Genomic DNA, 23,645 nt, shown 5'->3' with positions numbered 1-23,645 from the left:
AAAAGCTATTTTAATGACATCATCAAAATAATTTCGCCACACATGAAACAAAACAGCAGAAATGTTCGTTTGAAAAATTTACCAAAAGAATCAAACAGCTTTACTTGCATTGGCCAGCTGCATAGCTAAATAATAAAATACATAACCTTGACAAGCATCATCGAGTTATTACACTGCCCGTGAATCAGAGCCGATCATTGAAGTGTTTATTGTTTGTAAAACGTTCAAATTCACATGAAAGCAGTGCTCGTTTATACCGCGGGAACGAAATTTCCGAAGGTAAGCGAAAAACCCGATTTACAATCAAGCAAGACGAACAAACAGTAAGTAACAAACAACTATGAAAACGAGAGCTTGTAAAAACCAAAGGAAGAACGGAAAAAGGTGGGAAACGAATCTTTCTCCTTAAGCGTGTAACCGTTTTTTTTTTCATAAAGCACTCCTTCTTCATCTTTGGAAGCAAAAGCTTTTCATCTTTGTTTTCCATCCACACGTTTGCTTTCCACTTTTCATTTTGTATCGCACTTTTTTCGCATTACGCCACCGGAAAAGTGGGACAGCAAAGATTACGCCATACGGTCGGGGAGTGATAGCGAATGCAGCTGAGAGTGACTGTTAGAATATTCTCGTGCCAAGAAAACTGTATATCAACACCGGGGCGCGGGGTTGATGGCAACATTCACCGCCGACTACTACAACCTGCACCGAGTCCCGAGCGCATCGTTCGCACACAAAAGCGTGCAAAACATTAGCGATGCATGGGGAAATAAAAATTGCATTCGCGCATCCATCATAAATGCAATGGTACGAACCCCGCCCGCCCGGTCGCTACCGGTTCTGAGTGAGGTGAGTTTGTATCGTCTGCACCTAGAAAGGAAAGTGAAGCAACGTACACAGAAACAAGACCTAGTGGTGAAAGAGAAGATGGTGGCCGGCAAGCGGCGGATAAGATCAGAGCAGCAAAAGCGCCAAAACGCGAAAAACCGGAAAACATAACAATCGCTACAGAATGGGCTCCGATCTTGCCTCGTCGGCCTGACGGATACATTGTTTCATTGGGGGTTTATTTGGCTTGTTCCGTGACGGCGGCCGTGCACGATGACAGCGGGGATGGTATACCGCTGCACACACACACAGCACATTCGAGCTAGCAGACGTCAACAACTTCGCGGTTTTGCATGGCACTTGCGATTGTGCATTGTGTTCCCTCTGGGAGTGAAGAGAGCATGGGAGTGCCGCCGACCGACTGCGACATAACTTTTGCATTTCTTTCTCGATTCAAACACAATACCAGCCCGCCAGAAACCGCCCCGCCTACGACCATCCCTCCCGCGATAACAGAGAAGAGTGACAGGAATCTCCCTGACAACAACAACCCAGGGGAGTGAGAGGAGGGGGAGGGTGGCACTTTTGCGCCCAACATACGCAGATCTCGTTGCTGTTTTGTTTATCCCGGGAACATCGACTGGGCGCAAAAGCGAGCTGCAGGGGAACCGTTCCGGAATTCGTCGGTCGTCGGGAGAAAGGTCGAAAAGTTAACCGCGTTGCGGAAGTTGTTCCACACAAAAGCGACACACAATAGCGTCACTCAAGATCCTCGTCGTTACCGAAAAAACACACGGTCGAACCCGAGCAAACCAGGCGCGGGAATGAGGGAATGCGGTGGCTCCGGTGGTTGGGCTGTTTTAGCTTACTTTTTCCGACGCCCAACGTTCCCACCCTCACCGAAATATGGTGACTTCATTTGTGTGATCTCTACCATTTGCATGAAACTTGTATTTCTCCTCTTTCGTCTTTCGTCGCTCAGGATTTTCGTGGCACTTGTAGAGACAATTGCTCCAATACGCACCACACACAAAGTGGGTGATATTCTAGCAAAAATAAAATTACAAACTAAGACCAACCTGACGAAGTAACAGGACATCTTACGTGGTGACCATTTTCTAAATTACATATACAATTTACAAAAAAGTACTGAAGAAAATATAAGAGTAAAAATACAGGGATTTCCAAATGATACAGTAGCAGAATTATGTCTAACAGCAGCACATACTATTCCAGCAGCATCAGATGACTTTATAACGCAAGTTGTGTCAGAAGAAATAATAATCGGTGGTCCAACATATCACATCGACTATAATTAAAATGGTTATATTTTATAAGTTATAATATCATCTGAAAACCCCTGTAAAACGATGTGGTTCTTAGCATATCTTGTAACGTAATATTTGTGTTAAAGCAAGAATTTTGTATAACAATTCTTAAATCTTAAACACTTAAAAAATATTCAAAAACCAACTCTAAAAGTACTGAACATTATTGTTACTCTGATAAATCTCAACCGAAGAGAGAAAAGGCTCCAGAAGGAGTTTGGCAGTATTCTAGCTCCAAAACAGATATAAACATGAATTATGTATTGTAAGCTCGAATAAAATGAGTTATTGTCCAGTTTGGAGAGGTCGTTACGCCAATAATCTTTTGGGAATTTATCTAGTTTCGGGAAGGATAAATCATTGTTCATGTTTCGAACAGGTGGGTACATATAAGAACATTTTCTCCTGTTGTAGTTTTTCGGTTGTCGGGAACTGTCATTTACGCGAAGTGCTTAAACACAAAACTTTTTTTTTTTTGTTAGTTCACTTCTTTGATTCCCTATCTACAATTTGCCCCCATTGGTACAATAAATGTGCAAACAACAATTTCCCAAAAAAAGGAACTAAATTCCGCAAGCATGTTGTGTGGGCGCCTTGGGGCCCTCGCGAAGAATCATGCACGTGAAACGACGTACACCAAAACGACGTGTTTACTTACTGTGATCATCTTCTTCCACCTTCTTGCGCGCCGCTGTAGACAACAAGCGACACACATGCACACACAAATGGTGCTGACAAAACAAAATAATTGCATAAGCACGGAAACGGTCTTTCGGGTTTAAGACTGTCATCAACATGAGTTTTCCTTTTGTTTAATTTTAGTTCGTATATCGTATCGCTCACACACACACATACAGAGGCGCATCGCAGCATCCATCCACGCTCATTTCTTTCTCAATTCACAGTACATTGCCGCCTCGATACGAAGGAAAACCACCAGCTTGCTTTCCCAGCCACTTCCCCCCCCTTCTCCCCTCCTGACCTAGGAGGGAAATGAGAAGTGATCGCTGTGTTTCTTTTGCTCTCTTAACCACTTCGCGACCCAGACCGTGTGATGTTCATTATGATAAATTATCTTTGTCCGCCCGGGCCAGTGCAGGGAGAAATAAACAGAACGACAAACTAAGCCATCTCTTGCGCACTGGCGTTCGCGAGGGAAAAGTAAAAAAGATCTGGCTGGTTGGGGAAATGAAATTCCTGTGGCGAAGGCAAGCAGAGCTGCTGCAGCCGACCATGGCGGCGTCCACCCCAGCGGCAGCTGCTGTTGCTGTGGAAAAGCTCTGATGCGTACTTTTCATTTCATGTTCCATCCAATGCACTGTACCGTGAAGCACACCGGTTGGACGCTGCTGGAAAGTGGCTAAGCTTTCGTTGTTTAATTAGAATATTCTTTTCCGTACTCGTGCCATACCTCGACGTTCTTAGTAAAACATATTTACGAGCATTTTTGCATTTCATCTCGCACAACAACCTTTCATAAAATTAATAACAGATGGTGAACGTATTCCACGCTGGTGCATTTTGCTTTTGAAATCTGAAAATAATTTCCATGGATACCAATCCTTGGAAAAACAGGTCCCGGGGTTAGAGATACTCTAGGATGTTAAAACTTAATTTTCCGGAAATATCCGGAAACCTGTATCATCTGGAAGTTATCCCAAGGGGTAACGCTTCAAATGATTTGAAAATAGAACATAGAATATTGTAGATGGTCACAAAAACATCTGAAACTCCCAGTGGTGAACTATTGGAATGAAAGAGAAACCTAGATAAAAAAGGTGCCCCCGCTCGACTGTTATCATTCACAGCCTGAAGAAAGCAATTCCATATTCAAGCGATTAATTACAGGACTCAATATGTACGTAAATATTTTCTCTTGCAATCTCATCGTTGATCGTCCGTTCAGATCCCGACCATCGACAACGAGTTGGCTCCAGTAGAGTAGGAGAGTAAAGCAAGAAAATCAATTTACCCACCACAAAGGAAAGCAATCATGCGCAAGCAATTAATCCTCAACAGTTGCCGGCAATCAGCATCGACACATCTGTAATCTGCCCAATGGAATACGGCCGCATGATTGATATATCTGCAGGCCGCAGGGACCGAGAAGTTCTGTCAACGGGCGACCGCGATAGGAAATCGATTGACCGGCGCCGAGTTATCGATTGCATTCTTGGAAAACGAGAGAGAGAAAAAACAATGAAATAAAACCGCTTCCAGCAATAAAGCGAAGGAAAGAAAGCAATCATCTCACAGTGTTTTGATTCTGCTTTTCTGGCCTCTCCACAAGTGATACACAAAATGCGATCTTCCTAAAAGTAAAGCCTTATGCAAGGAAATGCTAGTTACGGACAGGTAAATTCAATCTTCTCTTATTACTACGAAACTGTCCGACATACAAGCAATTTATTGTAAATTCACTGGCCCGGTTCACCTTTTTCGCCTATAATATTAATGTTTGTTGTTGAAAATATTGAGATCCTACCGACACATTTTGATTGTTTAATGTATAGCCATGACTAATGTTTAAGAAGAAGAAGAACGTTTATATAGCACATACAACAAACAAGCAATGAAATACATAAATATTCCATTTCTTTTGTCAGTCTATCTTAAGCAGTTGAACAAAAGGAATGCAGCTTTAACCGTATGTACTTGCAAGTTGGACTTACACCTCATATGCCATTGATGGATGTACTCGAACAGAGCAAGGTATGAAAATGGAAAGTCGTAATTAGTTAAAACAGAATGTAGTCTTGAGAAGAGAAAAAACAGTTTTAAAGAGATTCTTATACCTAACGAACGTGTGTAGAAAGTTTAATTCAAAATGGTCCAGCCGTTCAGGAGGAGTGTGACCACTGACGCCATGACACTAGATTTTTATACATACATATAGATAAATCAAAAGAATTCGATGAATCCGAATGCCCCACGGAATGGAATGAATTTAAAACGAAAGCTACATATGGTAACAAAACGATGTGCGTATATTTTGCGCAACTTCTGGCTGAAGCAATAGTTGAGAAGGAATTAGTGAGTCCTTCTTCGAAGCACTTAGCGAATATCACTGCCGGTTTTGGAGCATAGAGGCTTAGAACAGGTATGGGTAGGCGGCGGCATTGTAGGCAGTGTAGGCAGCGGCAGCTGGCAGCACTGGCGCACCGGCAGCCGTGTAGGCCGTGTAGGCAGCGGCAGCTGGCAGCACCGGGGCGCCGGCAGTGTACGCAGCGGCGTAGGCCGGAGCAGCGACATACTTGGCAACCGGAGCGACGGCCGCTAGTGGCGCAGCCGGAGCAGCGACATACTTGGCGACCGCGGCGGCCACCGGAGTGGCGGCAACATAAGGCGCCGCAATGTTGTGGTTCACCGTGTGTGCGTTGTAGGAGGTGGCGTAGGGAGCGATGACGCCGGCCGCCGCCAGGGGAGCAGCAACCGGGACAACGCCAGCCGAGACGGTGCTCAGGACGCACAGAGCGAAGGCAATCTGCAGAGGGACGGCAAAGGAAGGTAAGCCACTGTTGTCCAACAGTACACCCCGGTGATCTCCGGGAATTCTGAACAATTAAGCAGATCGGTTGCGCTAACTTACCACAATTTTGGAGTTCATTTTGGAGTGCTGGGAGGCGTTTGGTACTAGGCTGTGAAGTTGCAGGACTGAAGATGGAACGCTAACTGATGCCGTTAACCGAACAATCAGTTGCTATTTATAATCGAATCCAAAAAGTTCAGGACCAGCTACATCCATGTACCCCACCGTAGAGACCGTTGCATCAGTTGGGCCGAGTGGCCCTGGATGCGCCGAACATTTAAAGAAGCTCATACCACCAGCACCACCAAGAGGCGCGATAGAGTTCACAATATCGTTCAAGGGTAGTCGCCCGTGGACGCAATTCGTGATATTATCGAAGGCAGGGATGTTAGCCGCATTCCCAATTCCAATTCCGAAGCACTCCAGTGGGGCCAATTTGCGGCCAATCAATTGACCGCTCGCCGGCGGACGAACGCCGGACGAATAATAAACTAGAATCATACGCCAAGTGCTTGGTGTGAATTGAGCTGTTCGGGCCGTCCAGCAACCTTCTACTTTCGCGTCACGCATTTCGCGTATGCAAATTTTGAACCACATTTTTACGATCAAACATGTCGACCAGAGTTCGGTCGGTTGAATATTCGGCGTTCGGCGAAATGTTTAATTCAATCAACGGCGGAGGACTTCAACACATCATGCCTCCGCTTCGTGGTTGTTGCATTGAGGTAGTTGCGTTGGGTAATAGAGGTGATTCATTCAAAACTTTTGACAATTGGCCACGGGAGGTACGGCGACAGCTGTGTGTGATGAGCGTGGTCAAACTTGTCACACTACGCCATCAGAGAAATGACATCCGAGACGGGTGAAGGTCAAGGAGTTTACCACCCACTCGGTTAGTAGGAGTACTAGAGAGGTGGTTGTTGTGGATTGTAGCAGGAGTAGGGCACGTTACTATAAAACCACCTGTTCAGCCAGAAGATTAAGTACAGTCTCGATCTGCAACAAACTCAAAACACAGTCAAATCTAGTCCACCAAACATCAAACAACTCAAAATGTTCGCCAAAGTGGTAAGGTTACGGTAGATTCTTGGGAATTCTAGAGCTAGAGCTTTTGCTTCTGCTAAGTATCTGGATCTTTAAAAGACCCAAAGAACTTTGAAACGGAGTGGCGAGAAAATCCCGTAGATCATTAAATCCTTTTTCTTTCATATAGATCTTTGTTGCCCTCCTGGCCGTCGTTGCGACCTCCGCGAAGCCCCTTCTTCCGCTGGCATACACGGCCGCCGCTGCCCCTGTTGTAGCCGCTCCTGCTGTATCTGTGGCGTCGCCGTACCTTGCCTCCTATGCTGCTCCTTACACCGCGGCCTACACTGCCCCATACGCCGCTGCTTACACCGCCTCCCCGTACGCTGCCGCCTACAGTGCCCTGCCGTACACGGCTGCCCTGCCCTACAGCGCACCCTACACTTCGCTCGTGCTGTAAACACGCATGTTGAACATTTTGCGTAACTAGTTCGAATGAAAATCAATAAACCGGAACAAAGGAAAACAGTTTAGCAAGACATAAAAATGTTGTGTCCAAAATGATTTGTACATGTAAACTCACAATTGCACTAATGCAGATGTAATACAAGAAGTGTAACAAACACTTGGGACGTCAAACAATAATAGCCAGGACATCGAACGGAATGGAAATCGTCTCCTACCTAGAAGGAGAAATAGAACACAACAATATTCATATACTCTGTTGAACATCATAATCACAAATGAAGGATAAATTTCCACAAAATAGACTAAAACAAAACTCTATCCTACCTTTTAAATCAAAAATGTCGGAACTGACTTGGAAAAGCTGATGCCATACACAAAGCATGATGAACCGTTCTAACAATAACGAGCAAAAAATTTAAATCATTTACAATTATTAGAATGAAATTTATAGTTTCCTCTGATACAAAACCGATACTGGTTTATAAAGAAATAACAAATTTGAGAAAAACTATGGTTATCAACCAAAACATGCTCCGATAAAGCACGTTAAATAAAAATACATTTACACTATATTTTAATTTACACCTTCTCTCATTACCTATGATATAATTTAATTTATTAAAACATTCACACAAAAGGGAAAAACGGCAACTTTCCGAATAATGTTTATTAAAGCAATTGAAGAGAAACATGTTGAGAACACAATTTTTATGGATAACCTGCTACAACACAAAAAGATCAAAGCCTAACAAAAACGTAAAAAAAAACCTGCGAAAAACATTAACCCACCATGACATTTTCCCAGCGTCATTTGGCACCGGGCCGTAAAGGCACGCGCCGAAGAGCATTTTCCTTTTCAAGTTATTCGTGTTATCGCCCACCGCGGCACCACATTCGCTGCCGTACACTCTAAAGCTCTTAAAATTTGCAAGTTAAAAGCAAAATTAATGCTCCCGTACGTGCGCGGGATGGATTTTCTCAAGCAAGCACCACATTATGCACTTTTCCTTCGTGCCCCGCCCGGGACGGGATGCTGCACAAACCGTCAGCAACCGAGGAGCGTAACAAAAAGTGGCCTTCTTTCTTGGCCTCGCTACTCGACGGAGAGAGAGGGAGAGACAAAGAGAGGGGGGGAGGGGGGGGGGGGGGGGAACAATCAAGCCACAGAATATGCATTCACCACTCTTGGCTACCGTGCAGCCAGCCATTCTGGCCACTTGTGGGCGGAGGATAATTTTGATGAAGAGCCATCGCTTCATTAGAGCGGAAATGCTTCAGAAAAAGGGAAAGAAAATCAGTGTCCTTCGAACGAACGCCTAGTTCGCAGCGAGTTTGGGTGAAATAGGAAAGAAAAAATAAAACACCTTTTTTTTGGCCAAGATTTACAAAAACCAACGTATTTACGTCCACTTGACTCAATTTTTCCCCGTTTTTTCTTCATTCCATTCCTCTTCTCTAGTGACCCAGTTTCTAACTATTCCGTTTCAAAGCGGAAACATCAAGTGCCAAGTGGAAGATTGTTTCACGCAGTCGGTCTGGTCGATTTTACTCAAGTTGTAGGTTTCGTTTATCGTTTCCGTGTGGTTTTCTTCTTTCATCTTAATGTTTGACTTTTCATTTCAAGAACCGCATCAGTTCATCGGACGCGAAACATTTGGGCGAAAGTTATTTCATTTCAACCAGATCGGATCGATCAGAGGCACAGCTTGGAAGGAAGCGACGGCTGCCTGCGAGGAGTGAATACTGAAAAGTTTACACTTCTTATCAAATATCTTTCGCACGATTTCATCCTGGAAGCGGGCATACTTGGCGGAGGCGAAGCAAAAGCGAAGAGCAACTTTTTACGAAGCGTTTCGAAGAAAGCATTCTTTGCGCAAGGTGTCAATTTATTTAGCGGCTTTTTTTTAGGCGGCATTCGATCGCCGGTTGGCCGGTCATGTCATCGGACACTGCTGATCGGGTTCTAAATAGTTTGTTTTTGCTCATTCGATGCTGTGTCAAACTTCAACACACCTGCTTCGTCGCTAATTTGTTCTAGCACATTGTTCGAATTACTTATCTAAGGAACAAAAGAATGTCAACATTAATCAAACTAATTCTTTGTTTTGCCTAGGTATTGTCCGATATCACGTCGATGTATTGTAAATATTATTGGAAGGTACGAACAGTCGCCATAAGTCGTAAAAATATCCTTTTCCTAAAAATTTGAAACAGAAAATTGGGCCTTTTTGCCAAGAGAACGGACGTTACGTTATCTCGTGAAATCCTCTATGATTTCTGAACAAAACTAAATACGTTTTATTTTGTATCAAATTTTTTGTGCTCTAAAAATACGATCAATACTAAAACTTGATTCTGAAACTTGCATCACATTAAATTAGCAGATGTTGAAGATTTGTTTGATCGCTGTTTTTTTTAAAAATTCTTCTGAATTTACATTTCAAAACTCAGTTTCATAACACAAATAAAATAACCATGTGCGCACTCTACCACTTCTTGACTTAAAAACAACCGAGCGGTATTGATGACTAGCAAATCGTTCCATGAGCGCCAAGTACCTCTACGGTGTGGGATCAAGGGGTCGTTACGTCAAAAAGAAGACCAAAGACTGTCTTAAATTTTCTGCAGTTTTCACCTAAACCAATCGCAGCAATTTCGGGGTTTTCATTAATATTACCCCAAATAATGTGGACTCATATACGGTTCTATTGAAAAATTTTTTAAAAACCTTTTAGATTACAACTAGAAGTTACTTCAACATACCTATTGTTTTAATTCATTGGGAACCTGACCCTTTGTTAACTGTGTATTTTGAATACTAAAATAACTATTAAAATCCAATTCAATTTACTTTACCATGTTAAAGCGTTTAAGGCATAGCTGCGTTGCTGAGGACCTCGGGAATAAATCATGTTCGCCTTCGAACAGCTCGAAAGAGCAGTTCGTGTACCATTCAGTTCGTCAGGAAAAATGAGCTGTCTATCAGACGAACAAGCTTCCCCGCCATCGTTTCTACCGGAAGCGTACGCTCGTAAAATATTCCATATTCCAATCGTCATCGCGTGCGCTCTTTCCGCCTGCCATTTTCCAGCTACATCCCTTCGTCTGCCCCATGAATGGATGATGCTCACCTCACTGGGCGTAGACACATTTTCATGTAAAGCATGCTTCTAGCACGGCAGCGCCTGTGCCTATTTCCGCGAGGCAAAACTTTCCCAAGGCAATCGCATACCGCGACAAAATTCCGATCATTATGCGCCGAATAACGGAGGAAAATGTCCACTCTGTCAGATTTTTTTTAACAGAACGACGAAAAGCGAGTGTTTGAAAAATATTCAAAAACGATGGAATGTGTATTTTATTTTTGCAACCAAGTTACACCATGACGAAGCAGAGAACATTTTAATTAAATTTCAACAATCAGCGAATGAGTTGAATGAATATGGGAAATTTATCTCTACTAATGGTTCATCTGATATCGTTCAAATCAAAGATGAATCGCGAGATTTAGATAAGTCGCATTAGAAGAAAAATAAAGCATCATAATTCTATTCCGTACGCCCTTTATTTCATTCATTTTGACCCTCCAACCGCAATCTCAACGTTCATCGTGCCCGCTTGTTCTAAAAGCAAATTGGCAGCAAATAATGCCCCAGAACAAACACAAAACAAATGGCAGGAAATATTTCACGATGCGCCGCTGTCCGTAATTATGCCTATGTTCCCTCCTTTCCCCCGCGGATGCCCACCCACCCGGTGGGTTCGCTTTACTGAACCGGCTCACTAACGGATTCCGACGCTGACGCCACCTCGCCGCCTCCCGGACTCCAGAAGAAAAAGATCGTCACGATTTCTTAATCACGCTGACGGAATCGAGCGGTATGAAACGAGCTGTTCTTGCTTCCAGAGGACGCGAAGTCGTCGGGGGTGGGGTACGAACGTTGCTCACGCTGCTCATCATCGCTCCGGTTAATGATTATTATTAGTCCGATCCCGGAGCGCTTCAAACCGTGCGGATGAACCCACCGAGATGGAGAAATTGAGGAGAGCGTGAACATTTAACCTAAAAACATCTTTGCAAACATAAAAGTTGGGCAAACATATTTTAAATTAAATCCACATTTTTATAGGTGCATAGTTCTAAAACTGCGTCATAAATAGAATGTATTTTCCTCGATTGTCACACATCAATGCGACCGAAGACAACCAAAGTCACAAGTTAATCGACGGTCCTTTATACTTAGCGACCTTTCCTAATAACGATCGAAGCATAATGCGTTCGGACAGACGCGGTCACACTCAAATATGAAAACTATATCGCCATCGTTGAAAGCTCTAATGTGCTCCTAAAGCCCACTCCCCCACACTGTCTCCCTGCCTTACAGTTCACAACCATGGGGAAGATTTTATGACGACGATCATGGTGTATGTGTATAGCCGCGGTTTGCCAGGAAGGGTCAGAGATACGAACGAGATATCGAAACCGACACAGGCTGCAGCTATTTTATAGACCTTAAATTCTAAACCAGCCCCCTCGCTCCTTGCCATTCGAGAACCATTCCGAAACATTCCGATTCTCATTTTTGTCCTCATTTGGAAGCCCTTTTTCTCGCTTTCGGATACACACACACACACACCTCTTTCTTGGAGCGTTCCGTTTCCCGCCCACATGGCACATCTTCTTTTCGTTGAACTCTCCCATCACCATCGAGTCTGAGAGATTTTGGTTTCGGGTCTCCCCGTCTACTTGCTTGACTCGTGGCTGGGTCTGTTTTTTTTTTCAAATGGAGAATAATTTGATGTTCTACATTCTTGCACTCCAGTGTCTCATCTTGCGTTTTTTAGTCTGTTCATTGCTTCGCATTGTGGGCAGCTGTTTGCCAAAGAAAGCTGTGTTGTTATTATTCATACATCATTGACATTTTTTTATTTTCCTATCATACTATTGTCGTTTTAAAATGTTTTCAAAGTGTTTTCAACTAGTTTTAATAGAAACTCGAATAAATCGCTTGATGCGTCCTTAACACTGAGCGAATTTGTTTTAAAGAACAAATTATTTTCAAAAGATATAATAATCTGACATTTGTTGTTAACAAAATAGTAAATTAAATTGCAACACAATAATATCTTTCAAAGCCCTAGAACTATTTTATTTGTTTATTATAATGTAAGGCATGAAGATATCCGCTTTAAAGGTCCTATCATACGACAAATCGAACCTCAAATCGAATGTATTAAGACCTTGCAATCGAAAAGGTAAGCTGGGAAGCAATAGGTATCATAGAACCTAAACTTCTAAGCCGGTGTCAGAGGCTCAAGCTCGCCTATTTTGGAGAAACGTCCGCCGCAAAAGTCTCGCCGATGTTTTCTTCCCGACTGTCATGTTGGTGGTTCTGCTCGACACCGTGTCCTCTCCCCCATTGCCCAAACCAACGTTGTCTGTTTTTACGCCCTTTCCCCTGTCGGCCATCTTCCTTTATGCTGTGCGCGTACCCGTTGCCCATTCGTACGTATAATCCTGATTTCAATCAATAAATAATAATCCTATTTTCATAAACATTCACATTTTACGACCCAGCTTCTGCCTTTATTGTTTCATATATTATGCGTTCCTCTCTTTTTTTTTTATCGCGGCTATTATATTCGGTTTTATTATTTGTTTATGGGCGTATTTTTCCTTCCCTTTGCGCGTTTGTCTGCTGGAGTGTGGTCCACGAGGGGTCGCCTTGCTTCCGCCTGGCCACCGGAAGCCCCAGCAGCCCGTCACATCTACCACCACCAATCCACCCTCTCCCGTGGACAGAACGCGAGCCATCGGGGCCGGTTTTGGGGCTGTCGTTCGTTTGTTTGCTTGGGTGCCGTTATGGGGAGGGATTATTTAAGAAATGTGAAGTGACCGAATGGTGTCCCAACTCGCGCGCAAAGTATCGCGCACTCTCCTTTGGTTTGAAAAATACTGATTCAATAAAGTGATGGAAAACAACAAGCGGAAAAATCCATCATACGGGGTGTGCCCTACGGACGTCGATCGAAGGACCGTCCACCATTTCATAACGGGGGGATCATGGCGTATAATGTTGTTTTCGCACGAAGCCCAAATCCGCCGCGGGGCTTGGATTTTCTCGCCGGCCATTTTTACTAAATTCTTTATCCGTTGGCCAACCGATTCGGGGTTCATGAATTATTCCGCCAATCCCCTTGTGGAACCCGTATTTAAGAGCAGACGTACAGTGAAACAGTTTTCATGACGATATCGTACCGGGAAAGGACAAATAATCCTCGCACTTGCTTAACGACTAGTAGATTAATGCGATTGTGGTATTAACCTAAAGTTTTTCAACCATTTCGCAACTATTGATTTACTGTAATCTTCAACTAGGATTTATCAATTTTTCATTTTCATACTCAAATGTTTTTCTCTGTGTTATTTTTAAGCGATTTATTTATCAACATGGAATGTTGAATCACGTACGAATAAAAATGAGAAACTTTAACATGCACCAACAGTACACAAAAAAAAACCCGAATGCCACTATGTACGTAATCACTCAAATTTCTTCGCAATTACTGTGAACAGTAAGAACCAACCCGTCTGCAGAACGCGTTGATCGTTAACTGCACTCTATCCTACCAGTTCATAATCAGCGGAGGAATCAACACTGTGTAGTGAAAAACCCGACGAAAAAGCTCCCCATCCAAACAACCCCAAATGCACACATTTGCATCAGCACAAAACTGTACGAAGCGCTGACATAATCCGCTCGCTTCCGCGCTCGAAACTTTATGCACGGGATGAAGAATGCACTTCTTGGTTCTCTGGATGCGTTTAAATAGGACGACAGGATCTCCCGACGCTGTAAGCTGGGAGGAAAGCGAAAAAGTCACTTCACCGAAGAAAATGCAAATCGCTGCAGCTTTTCGCCACACCCCCAAACAAAACCCTCGACGAAGATTTCCGCCCGCTCGAAGGAATTGAAATCCCTGCGTAACAGTGAAAATCCTGCAGAAACTTAAGCGGTGTGACTCTCGTTTCAAGCGGACGCCGTTTCAAGTGTGCGGCAATCCAACAAACTAAGTAGCAGAACGCTCATTAACTGAACTTTTCATCGTGTACCGGTGGTGCACGCCGTCGTCCTCGCGACGGGCTTCAAACCGTTGCAGAATCAGGTGCGCAGGATGTTTTTGTTATTATGCTTATGCGAAACGGTTCCGTGCAGCATCTCCAAGGGAAAAACGATGCTATCGTTCTCGGGACAGAATAATGAAGTAACGCTTAGCATATCATTACGACACTTTTTGCTGGGTATAATAAAAAGGCAACTCCGGTGCAGTTCGCTAACTTTGTTACAAGTAGGTAGCAGTTGCTCGGTAGTTTCAGGCGAACTATAATTATGCTATAAGCGTTCGAATGGATTACGCACAGCTCTTCCCCGAACGGAAGCTCAATGTCACAGGATGAGAAGATGCGACTCCACTTTGCATTTTGTTTTCGTGCGACTCCGGAGACCATTAAAAGTATTTCTTTACTGCTAGAAAGATATTGAAACCAATCGTGTTACCGAGGGAGCATTTTAATGCATCAGGTAAGTGATTTTCCACTCCCAAGAATGAGAAAAAACACCGATGGGTAGTGGAATATTTCCCCAGCACCACTCAGTAGGTAAATTCAATTCCAGCGATTGCATTCACGTGTACAAACACTGCAATTGCTTTTTAAAAATTCTGTTACCCGACACCGTAGAACGATAGAAGAAGATTCCCACAATTGGTCCAGGAGAGTGCACCTTGCTAAACTTGCATCTCCTTGTAGATTCCTTTAATCCAACTCTCACGCGGACGTGCGGCAACGTAAGCAACAATGCGAAAGTCGAAGATTTCCCTGGGTACGAAGGCGCCATCGGACGCATAAGTGACACGTAGTGGCATCCGTTTAAGCAGTGCAAGACGCGCTGCCAAACCAACTACCAATGGCTGCAGATGCAGATGACTTGCAATCACACTCCGAGCTGAGCGAATCATAAAACGTTTTCCGAGTTGCTGGAGCAAAACAGTACCGGATGAGCCAGAACACGGGAAGAGTGGAAATAACGGGGCAGGGGGGTGGCGCGAGGGACAAGAGAACGCGAACTTACTGTGAAAACTACTGCGTCTGGTACGCCGCTGCTCTCGTGGAAAGTGGGTGCGAAAAAGCGCTCAAGCCGGCGCGAAAGCCAAAGAAAATGCAAACTAAACTGGTGGGTGGATTTCCGTCCCCTGGTCGCTAACTAAATATAAGTATCTGAGTACCCGAGAACGAGCGAATGGAAAATGACAGTCCGAAGTGGTATTGAAGCCACGACAAGCACAAACGACTCGCTCCGGGAGAAAACAAAACCCGTGGAAGATAAAATTAATTAAAATGAGAAAACGATAGTGAATGTGAATAATTGCAGATATGAAAGTATCCATCCCAGCCGAGGCAGTTATGGCAAAGGTTAGCATCGTTCGTGCTTTCCCTGCTGATGGATGGAAATCTTTCGCCAAGCTCGACAAAGTTGTAGTGGAAAATCAACATCCATCTTTGCATCGAATTCGCAATTACTTAGTAATAACAATTACCCTGAAAGGACTGTCAATAGTTAGACAGTGAGCGGGATAGGAACTTGTTTTCGTTGAATAAACTGTCGCTTTCTAATTCTACGTAGTCATCAATCTGAAATACCAATTTTCCATAAAAGTAGAAATTTCAACCACTTAAATACATCAACCGTAACATAAGAAAAGTAGAACCTTTTAGCACTTAAATACTCAAACCGTAACATGGTAACACTCTACGAAACATAATTTCCTAGCAAAACAAAACGTTGCTATGTTATGGAACCCTCAAGTAAACTGACCAGCATAAGTTGTAGCTTTTCAATTAGCTCTCAACCCCTCCCATTCCGCACGGAAAACCGTAGCTCGCCATCGGAAAGCGTACAACATCCCAAAAGGGAACAAAGCACGAGTGAGTTCATTTTTCAACCACTCCCGCCTGTCGAAGCAAGACTGACGGCACGGAGTAGAGGCACACGAAGTGAGTTGATTTACTGCCTGATTTGCCACTACAACGACACAACGCATCGTACGAAACACACCGGGCGAAGGAATGAAGATTACCTTCGAAAGAATGTATTTATCTTCGGTAAAGCTGCCAAAAGCTGTCCCAAACTACAACAACAGACCGAGCGTGAAGTGAGGATGAAAGGCTGATAAACACACAACCTGTCCAATTTTGGAGGAGATTTTTCATCAATTCGTGTGAGGGATGAGGGAGGGAACATGTGGACATGGCAGCTAGTTCCTTCGCCGACGAGTGAAAACCAACCACCTCGAAACTGTCACACACGAATCGGTCTATCAAACGGCAAGCGCAAAGCAAACACACCAATGGCAGGTATTGGAAAAAAACACAAGCAAGCAAGCAAGCAGGGCGAAAGCAAACAACCATCGCCGGAGGCGAGCCAAACGACCGAGAACCCTTGAAGCATTTTCCGAGCACGAAAAGAAGTTGACGAGTGAGATGGGTAAGATGGCTGAAAATCACATTGTCCCCGGTGGCGTTTGTTTTTCCCCACCCGAGCTGTTTGCTCCGGCGACATTGACGGTGGGCCGTTATAGGTTGTTTCTGTGGGAAGCAAGAAACGAATCATTTGCACCGAAAGACCACCTCCGACAAAAAGCCTCCACATCTGGTTTTTATGCAATAAGCAATAACCGTAAATGAACACTGACAATCACAACAGCAACAATAATAATCACAACAACCACCGGACTGGCTACGGTTTCACACTCATCTACCCCAGACAGTTCCTTACCCTACAGTTTTTGGACAAGAGTAGTAAAAGTCAAATAGGACCGACCGAAACAAGCACACACACACCACACATCGACCACCGGAAGCAAAAACAAATCTTCCGAGGGAATAGAAGGAACGCACTCGAGTTCGTTCGACGCCGGATGACGGTTCGGTGGTGGTCGAGTGATTTGTGATCCATAGGAACTGCCTCCCGAGTCGTCAAACAACGAGCGATCGTAGCTCGGAAAATGGTCTTCCCGGCAGCGAACTATCGATCACGCACACACGCGGCTCTTGCGGAGCATGAGATCATCGTGTTTGAGGTCGCGTGCCAGCCCAGACTGCACGATGAACAAGGCGAAGAGCGAGATGATTACAACACTGTACATGTGCACCATCATCACCATCGCCATCAGCATCAGTTTTTCTGTCAAGAAAATGTTCTTACAGGGGATCACAATCAATTTTCCGTGACATTTCTCGAACGGGAAGAAGGGCGGCGTCCTAGACATCGTGTACCTTGTAAGCGTTCGGAGATTTCCACGGTACTAACCTGCAACGAAAAGACAGAAAAGAGGGGGAAAAAGATACAAATCAGTGCTTTTGTTGACATTCTTTGGGGAAGAGGAAATGGTGAAAATTGTCTATGGGAATCTCCCGGAAACGTTCGACGTTCCCACAGTTCTGTACGGTGGATATTTTTGGGGTTTTTCCAACGCCCTCCGCCATCCGGGATAATAACTTATATTGCAACACCCCAAATAAAATGGGAACCGTGTAGTGCAGCGATAACTTAATACACACACAACAGCGTTGCAGGTTATGTGCTGCCACATGAAAAACCAAACCATTTAACAAACAAACGACATGTTTATGCAAATAGAATAGCAAATTATTTTAAACATTGCCCAACAACAGACAACTGAATCTTTTTCGAAAGCTGTAGAGAAAAATGGAAGATTACGAGTATTTTATGTGTACCCATTAGCGATGTGTATACTGAGTAAGAACGTGTGAGTGAATAGAACATAACTTTTGAATTGTTCGATTTAAATCCCCACGGACAGTTTTTGCAACTCATTTTCGATTTGAATCGTCAACAGGGATTCCAATCCCAAAAGAGTAAATGAATGCGTAAAAGAGTTGCTACTCCGAAGTAGGGATTCAAATACCAAGAGAGAGTAAAAAAGTCACTAGTCACCACAGATATTTGATTCCGCACAAGGATTTAATCAGGGATTCGAATCTCAAAAAGAAACTCCAAATTATAAGAGTAATTGAAAGAGCAAAGTAGAGTGCTAAAGAAAGTGTGTTAATGATATTTTTGCAAAAACAAACATATGATATTGCATATCTACTTTTTTGGCATACATTTTGTTGTGTACGATGAATTGTTTTAGAATAGCTGGTTGAGATACAAATCCCTATTGGTTATTCGATTTCTTGTTACTAATTCTTAGCTCTGTAGCACCTAGTAACTCTGTTACTCACTGTTGGCATTCAAATCCTTACTTGCGATTCAGTTAGATTAGTAACTCTTTTACTCACTTAATCACTCTTTTGAGATTCGAATCCCTGTGTTCAGGATTCAAATCTCTATGTCCAATAATAACTTAATTTTTACGTTTTAAATCACAAAAGAGCAACTAAAAAATTCAAATCATCGTGACGATTTTTCAGTCTGCTTCAAATCTTCAAAAGGAGTTGTTACTCTCATTACTGGTTAACATGTGATTCTAAGTTCAGACAGTGTACGGAAAGGATATTCCTTATGAATTAAATAACTTAATAAATAAATGTGAATTAATTTCTGTTACAAACGCGAAAAGGAAGTTGGAAGGTTTTGAAAACTGGTTTTAAATCAAAACAACAGCATGTTTGGAATAAAATTAAAGGAATCCTGTAAAATGCGCGTGTGTTACATCTTCTGAGAACTCTCACGTCAGAGGAATCGGCCTCTTTAATTGGTTAAGTGCACGGACGTCACGATTCCATTAACATAGCACACAAAACGCAGAAACAACCTTCCGGCCTGCTCGAACATCACAGAAACCTACATGAGGATGGCAAAACAAGGGTCGATCGGGCCTCGTGCAATTTACAACGATAACATTATTCTACAACAACGATGATGTTCATGCTTTGCCTCCCCCCACCGTCCCCGTTCCATCGGCATTTTCCAACAGTTAAAAGCTGCTGAGGAGGTGAGAATTCACAGCCACCGAAGAGTGGCAGCTAGTTTCAAGCCGATACAAAGCCCGATATCGGGACTTGCTGAATGGCAGCAGTGGACATGGAAAACAGTTCGACATGGTTTACGATTTCCTTCCGATGCGGTAGACTAACCCCCCCTCACCAACACTGGCATACGCCGACTGTGGCAACAGTAGTTCTTCCGGTCAAAAGAAAAACAAACACCAATAACACACCCACACATACACATACTTACACCCACGAGCCCGAGAGCAGGTTGAAGGCAACTGAGGTGAAAGCACTTTCGGTAACCTTTCTGAAAATTGTTCCGGTTGCCACCCAGCAAGGATTCTTCCTGTCGTAAACAATCCCCCCCAGGAACGTATAGCTAGTAAGTGTGTGTATGTATGTGCCTCACACCGACTCAGTTCAAGGAAAACCGGGCATGATAACAACAGCAAGGAAATTGTCAGGATCAGTTGCGTCACTTACAGCGACCCGACAGCAGGCGGAAAGCATGCGTATTGGAGGCATGGCAACTAACAAACAAACATTTGTCAACATCGTCCAGCATCGATTGGTATAACTGGGCCAACCGAGAGGCTCGACTGCCCGAGCCCAAGGAAGCAATAATGTGCCGTTTCTTTTGCCCATCAGAGCAGCCTGCTTCGGTTCTGATAAGAAACACCGTCAGCTTGATACACACACGCACACATAAGCACAAACAAACGATGTTTCTGCGAGGAACGGCAGAAGAAGGTATACAGCTTCCAACACCTTACCTGCAAGGGGCATTAATTATCATAAATCAGCAATCGATAATGGCTTTGTAGCATATTGGCGAGCGTGAAAAAGGACACGCACTTTGTCAACCAAGTACATATGCCTAGAAAGCTCGAAGCTACCGAACAAAAAACAGAAAATCATCGTAAAAGACTCGCAGGATCCGCAGGAGGCTAGTTTTGACCTGTGATTTGTTAATTTTTATTGTTGCAAACTTGTTTCGCTTATACTCCAACATTGAATGTTGCACCTACATTCTACATGAAGACCTCTAAGGGTTTGTAGTCTTAAATATAGTTTAATAAAAATGTTTAAATATATAAAATTAAGTAGTAAATATAAAAACATAATAAAACTAATACAGAATACAGAAAAATATGCGTTTGAACAGTTTTGTGCTTTTAACAAAAAACTCCCTTATCTTAATAAATTCTAGGATACTATTATGAGATATTAACATTTAAAACATTAGCAACATGACCCTTTAGAGAAACTTCTAAATCAAAATTCAAGGAAAAAGCCAAGTAACGAATCCCAACCTAATGATACAAAAAATAAATTTTCCCAAGGCCTACTACCGACAGACCCTCCCGACAATTGATATCCCAAATACTCGTTTATAAATAACATAATGACAATCTGGTTAAGCAACTGTTAATGTGTTCATTTTCTGCGCCTTTTGTCGTTTGTGTATTCGTCACCATTTACGCAACACGTTCGCAAACTGTTACCATCGCCGGGAGCAAGGCTCTCACCCGCTTGACAGAAACAAAATTTACAACGTTGAACTAGAGAAAGATAAATAGATTGCGTGATGGTACCTCCATCATTCCGACTGAATAAACTGCACGGGAAGCTCGTTTGCATGTCATGTCACTGGTAGGCGACAACGAAAAACGCTCCCAACGGCACGCGGGGTGACGGTGTGAAAGAGCGCAGAAAAAGATGGAATGCAAAGCAAAGCTTCCCAAATTGCTGACAAAGGTGAGCAAAAAAAAAACGTCGCTACCTTTTGAGTGAATTTTTCATTCGTTGCCGAAGCGTGATCTCGCAGCACGTGCCGTGAAGGTTACGAAAGACCGGGCGCCTCCATTGCTCGGGCGTTGCCACGTGGCGAAAGCGAAACATAAAACCGTCATTGGAAACAGATAAAGACGCGCGTCTTTTTGCAAACTCCTCTCTTCCCCCTCTTTCCGCAGTGAGCCGCACCTTTACACCCCTCGTCCACCAACTATCGTGCTGTGCTCATTTTACGTAGACAATTTCCCCGACCACTTCCTTCACCCGCGGAGGTCCTTTTTCTTCCCACTTTCTCTTTTGTTTGAAGGACGCAGAAGCCTACGGATGGTGCAAGATTTGCCACTTTCGCGTGCAAACGGACACGTCATTCGCCAGCCCGGATGGAAAACTGATGGTTACTCCTTGGTGCGCTGCGGAAAGGGCCGGTTAGCGACGTTGGTGGTAGTCGAGTGCCGCCGCGGGCCAATAATATTTGATAAGGAAAAAAACCCACGGAACGTAACACAATATCATAAATCTGCACACCCAGCAACTGTTCGTCGGTAAAGTTGCTCAACTGTGGATGGATGAGATTTTCCTTCCGTGCCCGCAATTGATAAGAAAGGCACGACATCTTTCGAGTCAGAATGGATGTAAGAAAAAAGAAATACATCTTTGACTGCTTGCATCCGGTTTCCACCAAGGCACCGAGAATAAGCGCACATCATCACCCGGATCACCGCCTCGAAGAAGTCCACTCTCGCTCGGTGGAAAAGGATGGAAAAGCCAACGGCAAGAAGCTAAAGGACACGTCAATCAAAGTTTATAGGATTACGTGAAGTTATGTAACGCTGACCTTTGACATCCGACGCGCGCCGTGTGCCGGGTGGTTCACACCATCGTTGATACATGCACGCACACGCACGAGCGCCCGTGCACACGTTTTCCATCCACCTTTCAATTTTCTCACGAGCCTCCGAACGGCCTCCGTCGTAGGTGTTTGTTATCATCCCTTTTTCGGCAGCAGGCACGTATCATCATAAATGGTAGCAGCTCGCAATCCCCCGCCCGGATAATTTAATCGCATTCTATCTGCTCGGAAACGAAGGAAAACATTCTGTTTCGGGGGCGCTTTTTCCGAGAAAGATGGCGAAAACCCCTGGCAAAGCAGGGGACCGATTTAATCCGAGCTCCACAGAAGTCAGTTAAACGGTTAAATTAGGGTTCTTCCCAAAAACTCCCCAACGTGCTCGGCCCCGTGTCGGAAAACACACTCTCGATCCTACGCTTCAGTGTGTGTTTGTGTTCGTGTATGTGTAACATGGAAGAAAACAACAACATTCGATTGATTAGGCTCCATTGTCTACCGGCCCGAAACGAAACGAAAAGCAGGGGGTTTGACCGGTTTTCTTCAGTACCAATTCATGCCTAGCCACGTTCGATCGTCTTATCAGTTGGAGGAAAAACCACCCAAATCCGAATCAGATAAAGGGCCGCACAAGCGAAAGGTAGCAGCAGTAACTTTCGCGCTCACATGCAGGGGGTGGGTGGGTGCTAAAATATGTTCGCTTAGCGCAACTTTATTTTTTCCGCCCAAGATCCCGAGACCCTGTTTTGGGGACTGGACGCAAGGAAGGATATGTTGCCGCATTTCAAACAAAAACACACGCCTTGAGAACAAGATACCCCCGAGGGGGCAACGGCCTCGCACTGTACCACTACTACCAGTTCCGCCAGCTAGGATCGAAATTAACGAAGTCTTTCAGTAGCGATGGATCGAAAGTATTCAACAATTGCAGGGAGAAGTAGGAAGGAAAATAAATATACAAAGCAAAAAGAACACTGCTAATTCGAAACCGGATAATCAGATCCAATTTATTTCACCCAAAACACGATCGAAAGCAACACGAAACGCACGTAGCCGATCGAACAGAAGATTAATTCGATGTTATTAGTAGTCAATTCCGCGGATAGACTAAGGGCGATTGCACGAATAGATTGATGGATGTTCGTGCCGTGTTTCGCATAACATACAAGATAAATAAGGAATTCTATTACTTTTGAAAGCCCCAAAACGCATTGAAGTCCTGTGTCTCAGAACCCAAGGATAAGGAAAAGACAAATAATTTTATTTTAAATAGATTTTTTAATTAATTTTTAATAGATACTGTGAGCTTCATAAACACAGTATATATATAAAAATAACCAACAACATCGAAAAATTGATCAATTTGCTAATGAAAAATGTATTATGTGTGAGAAATACTTGAGGCATATTGAACATCTTAAGACAAGGCCATAGAATGCTATTCTCCACAATTCTGTCTCATTACCAAAACTTTCACGAAATGTTCTAAAATATTTCGGACGCTCTTTTGCACATGTTCGACTCGTTTAGATGACAGTGGATTAAAAAACCATACCAACACAATGAAACCTCGGTAAAGCTGGAACGGATATTACTTCAGTAATCAGTTTTCTTCTTGAGTTGGTTGCACGTTATCTAAAACGATATAATCATCTCGCTATCGTCAAGAACACGGCCAACAAGAAGCCCTTAACATATCGCATGGTTCTAAGAGAAGCAAAACTGTAAAAAAAAGTAAACTCTACATCACTTTCACATAAATGCCACCGACAAAAGGCGACGGGCAAAGCATGGAAAGAATGTGAGCTAACT

General features: G+C 43.6%; 3 protein-coding genes across 3 annotated transcripts in view; 1 reads left to right on the top strand and 2 right to left on the bottom strand.

Annotated features, from left to right (window-relative positions):
* The window catches only part of LOC131259718 (furin-like protease 1, isoforms 1/1-X/2), a 181,476-nt gene that overhangs the window by 127,457 nt on the left and 30,374 nt on the right, over window positions 1-23,645 (bottom strand). The gene's annotated exons all lie outside the window — the stretch shown is intronic.
* On the bottom strand, window positions 5,245-5,760 carry LOC131259719 (cuticle protein 16.5-like). The gene is made up of 2 exons (XM_058261291.1): window positions 5,743-5,760; window positions 5,245-5,637 (listed from the first exon to the last, which is right to left on the bottom strand). Exons 1-2 carry the CDS (start codon window positions 5,758-5,760, stop codon window positions 5,245-5,247), a joined length of 411 nt encoding a protein of 136 aa, XP_058117274.1.
* LOC131259720 (vitelline membrane protein Vm26Ab-like) lies at window positions 6,736-7,165 on the top strand. The gene is made up of 2 exons (XM_058261293.1): window positions 6,736-6,750; window positions 6,896-7,165. The coding sequence occupies exons 1-2, from the start codon at window positions 6,736-6,738 to the stop codon at window positions 7,163-7,165; spliced, it is 285 nt and encodes a 94-aa protein (XP_058117276.1).

Source organism: Anopheles coustani, chromosome 3, assembly GCF_943734705.1.
Source record: "Anopheles coustani chromosome 3, idAnoCousDA_361_x.2, whole genome shotgun sequence".
NCBI lineage: Eukaryota > Metazoa > Arthropoda > Insecta > Diptera > Culicidae > Anopheles > Anopheles coustani.
Note: the sequence above shows the minus strand (reverse complement) of the source record. Positions and strands in the feature narration are given on the sequence as shown.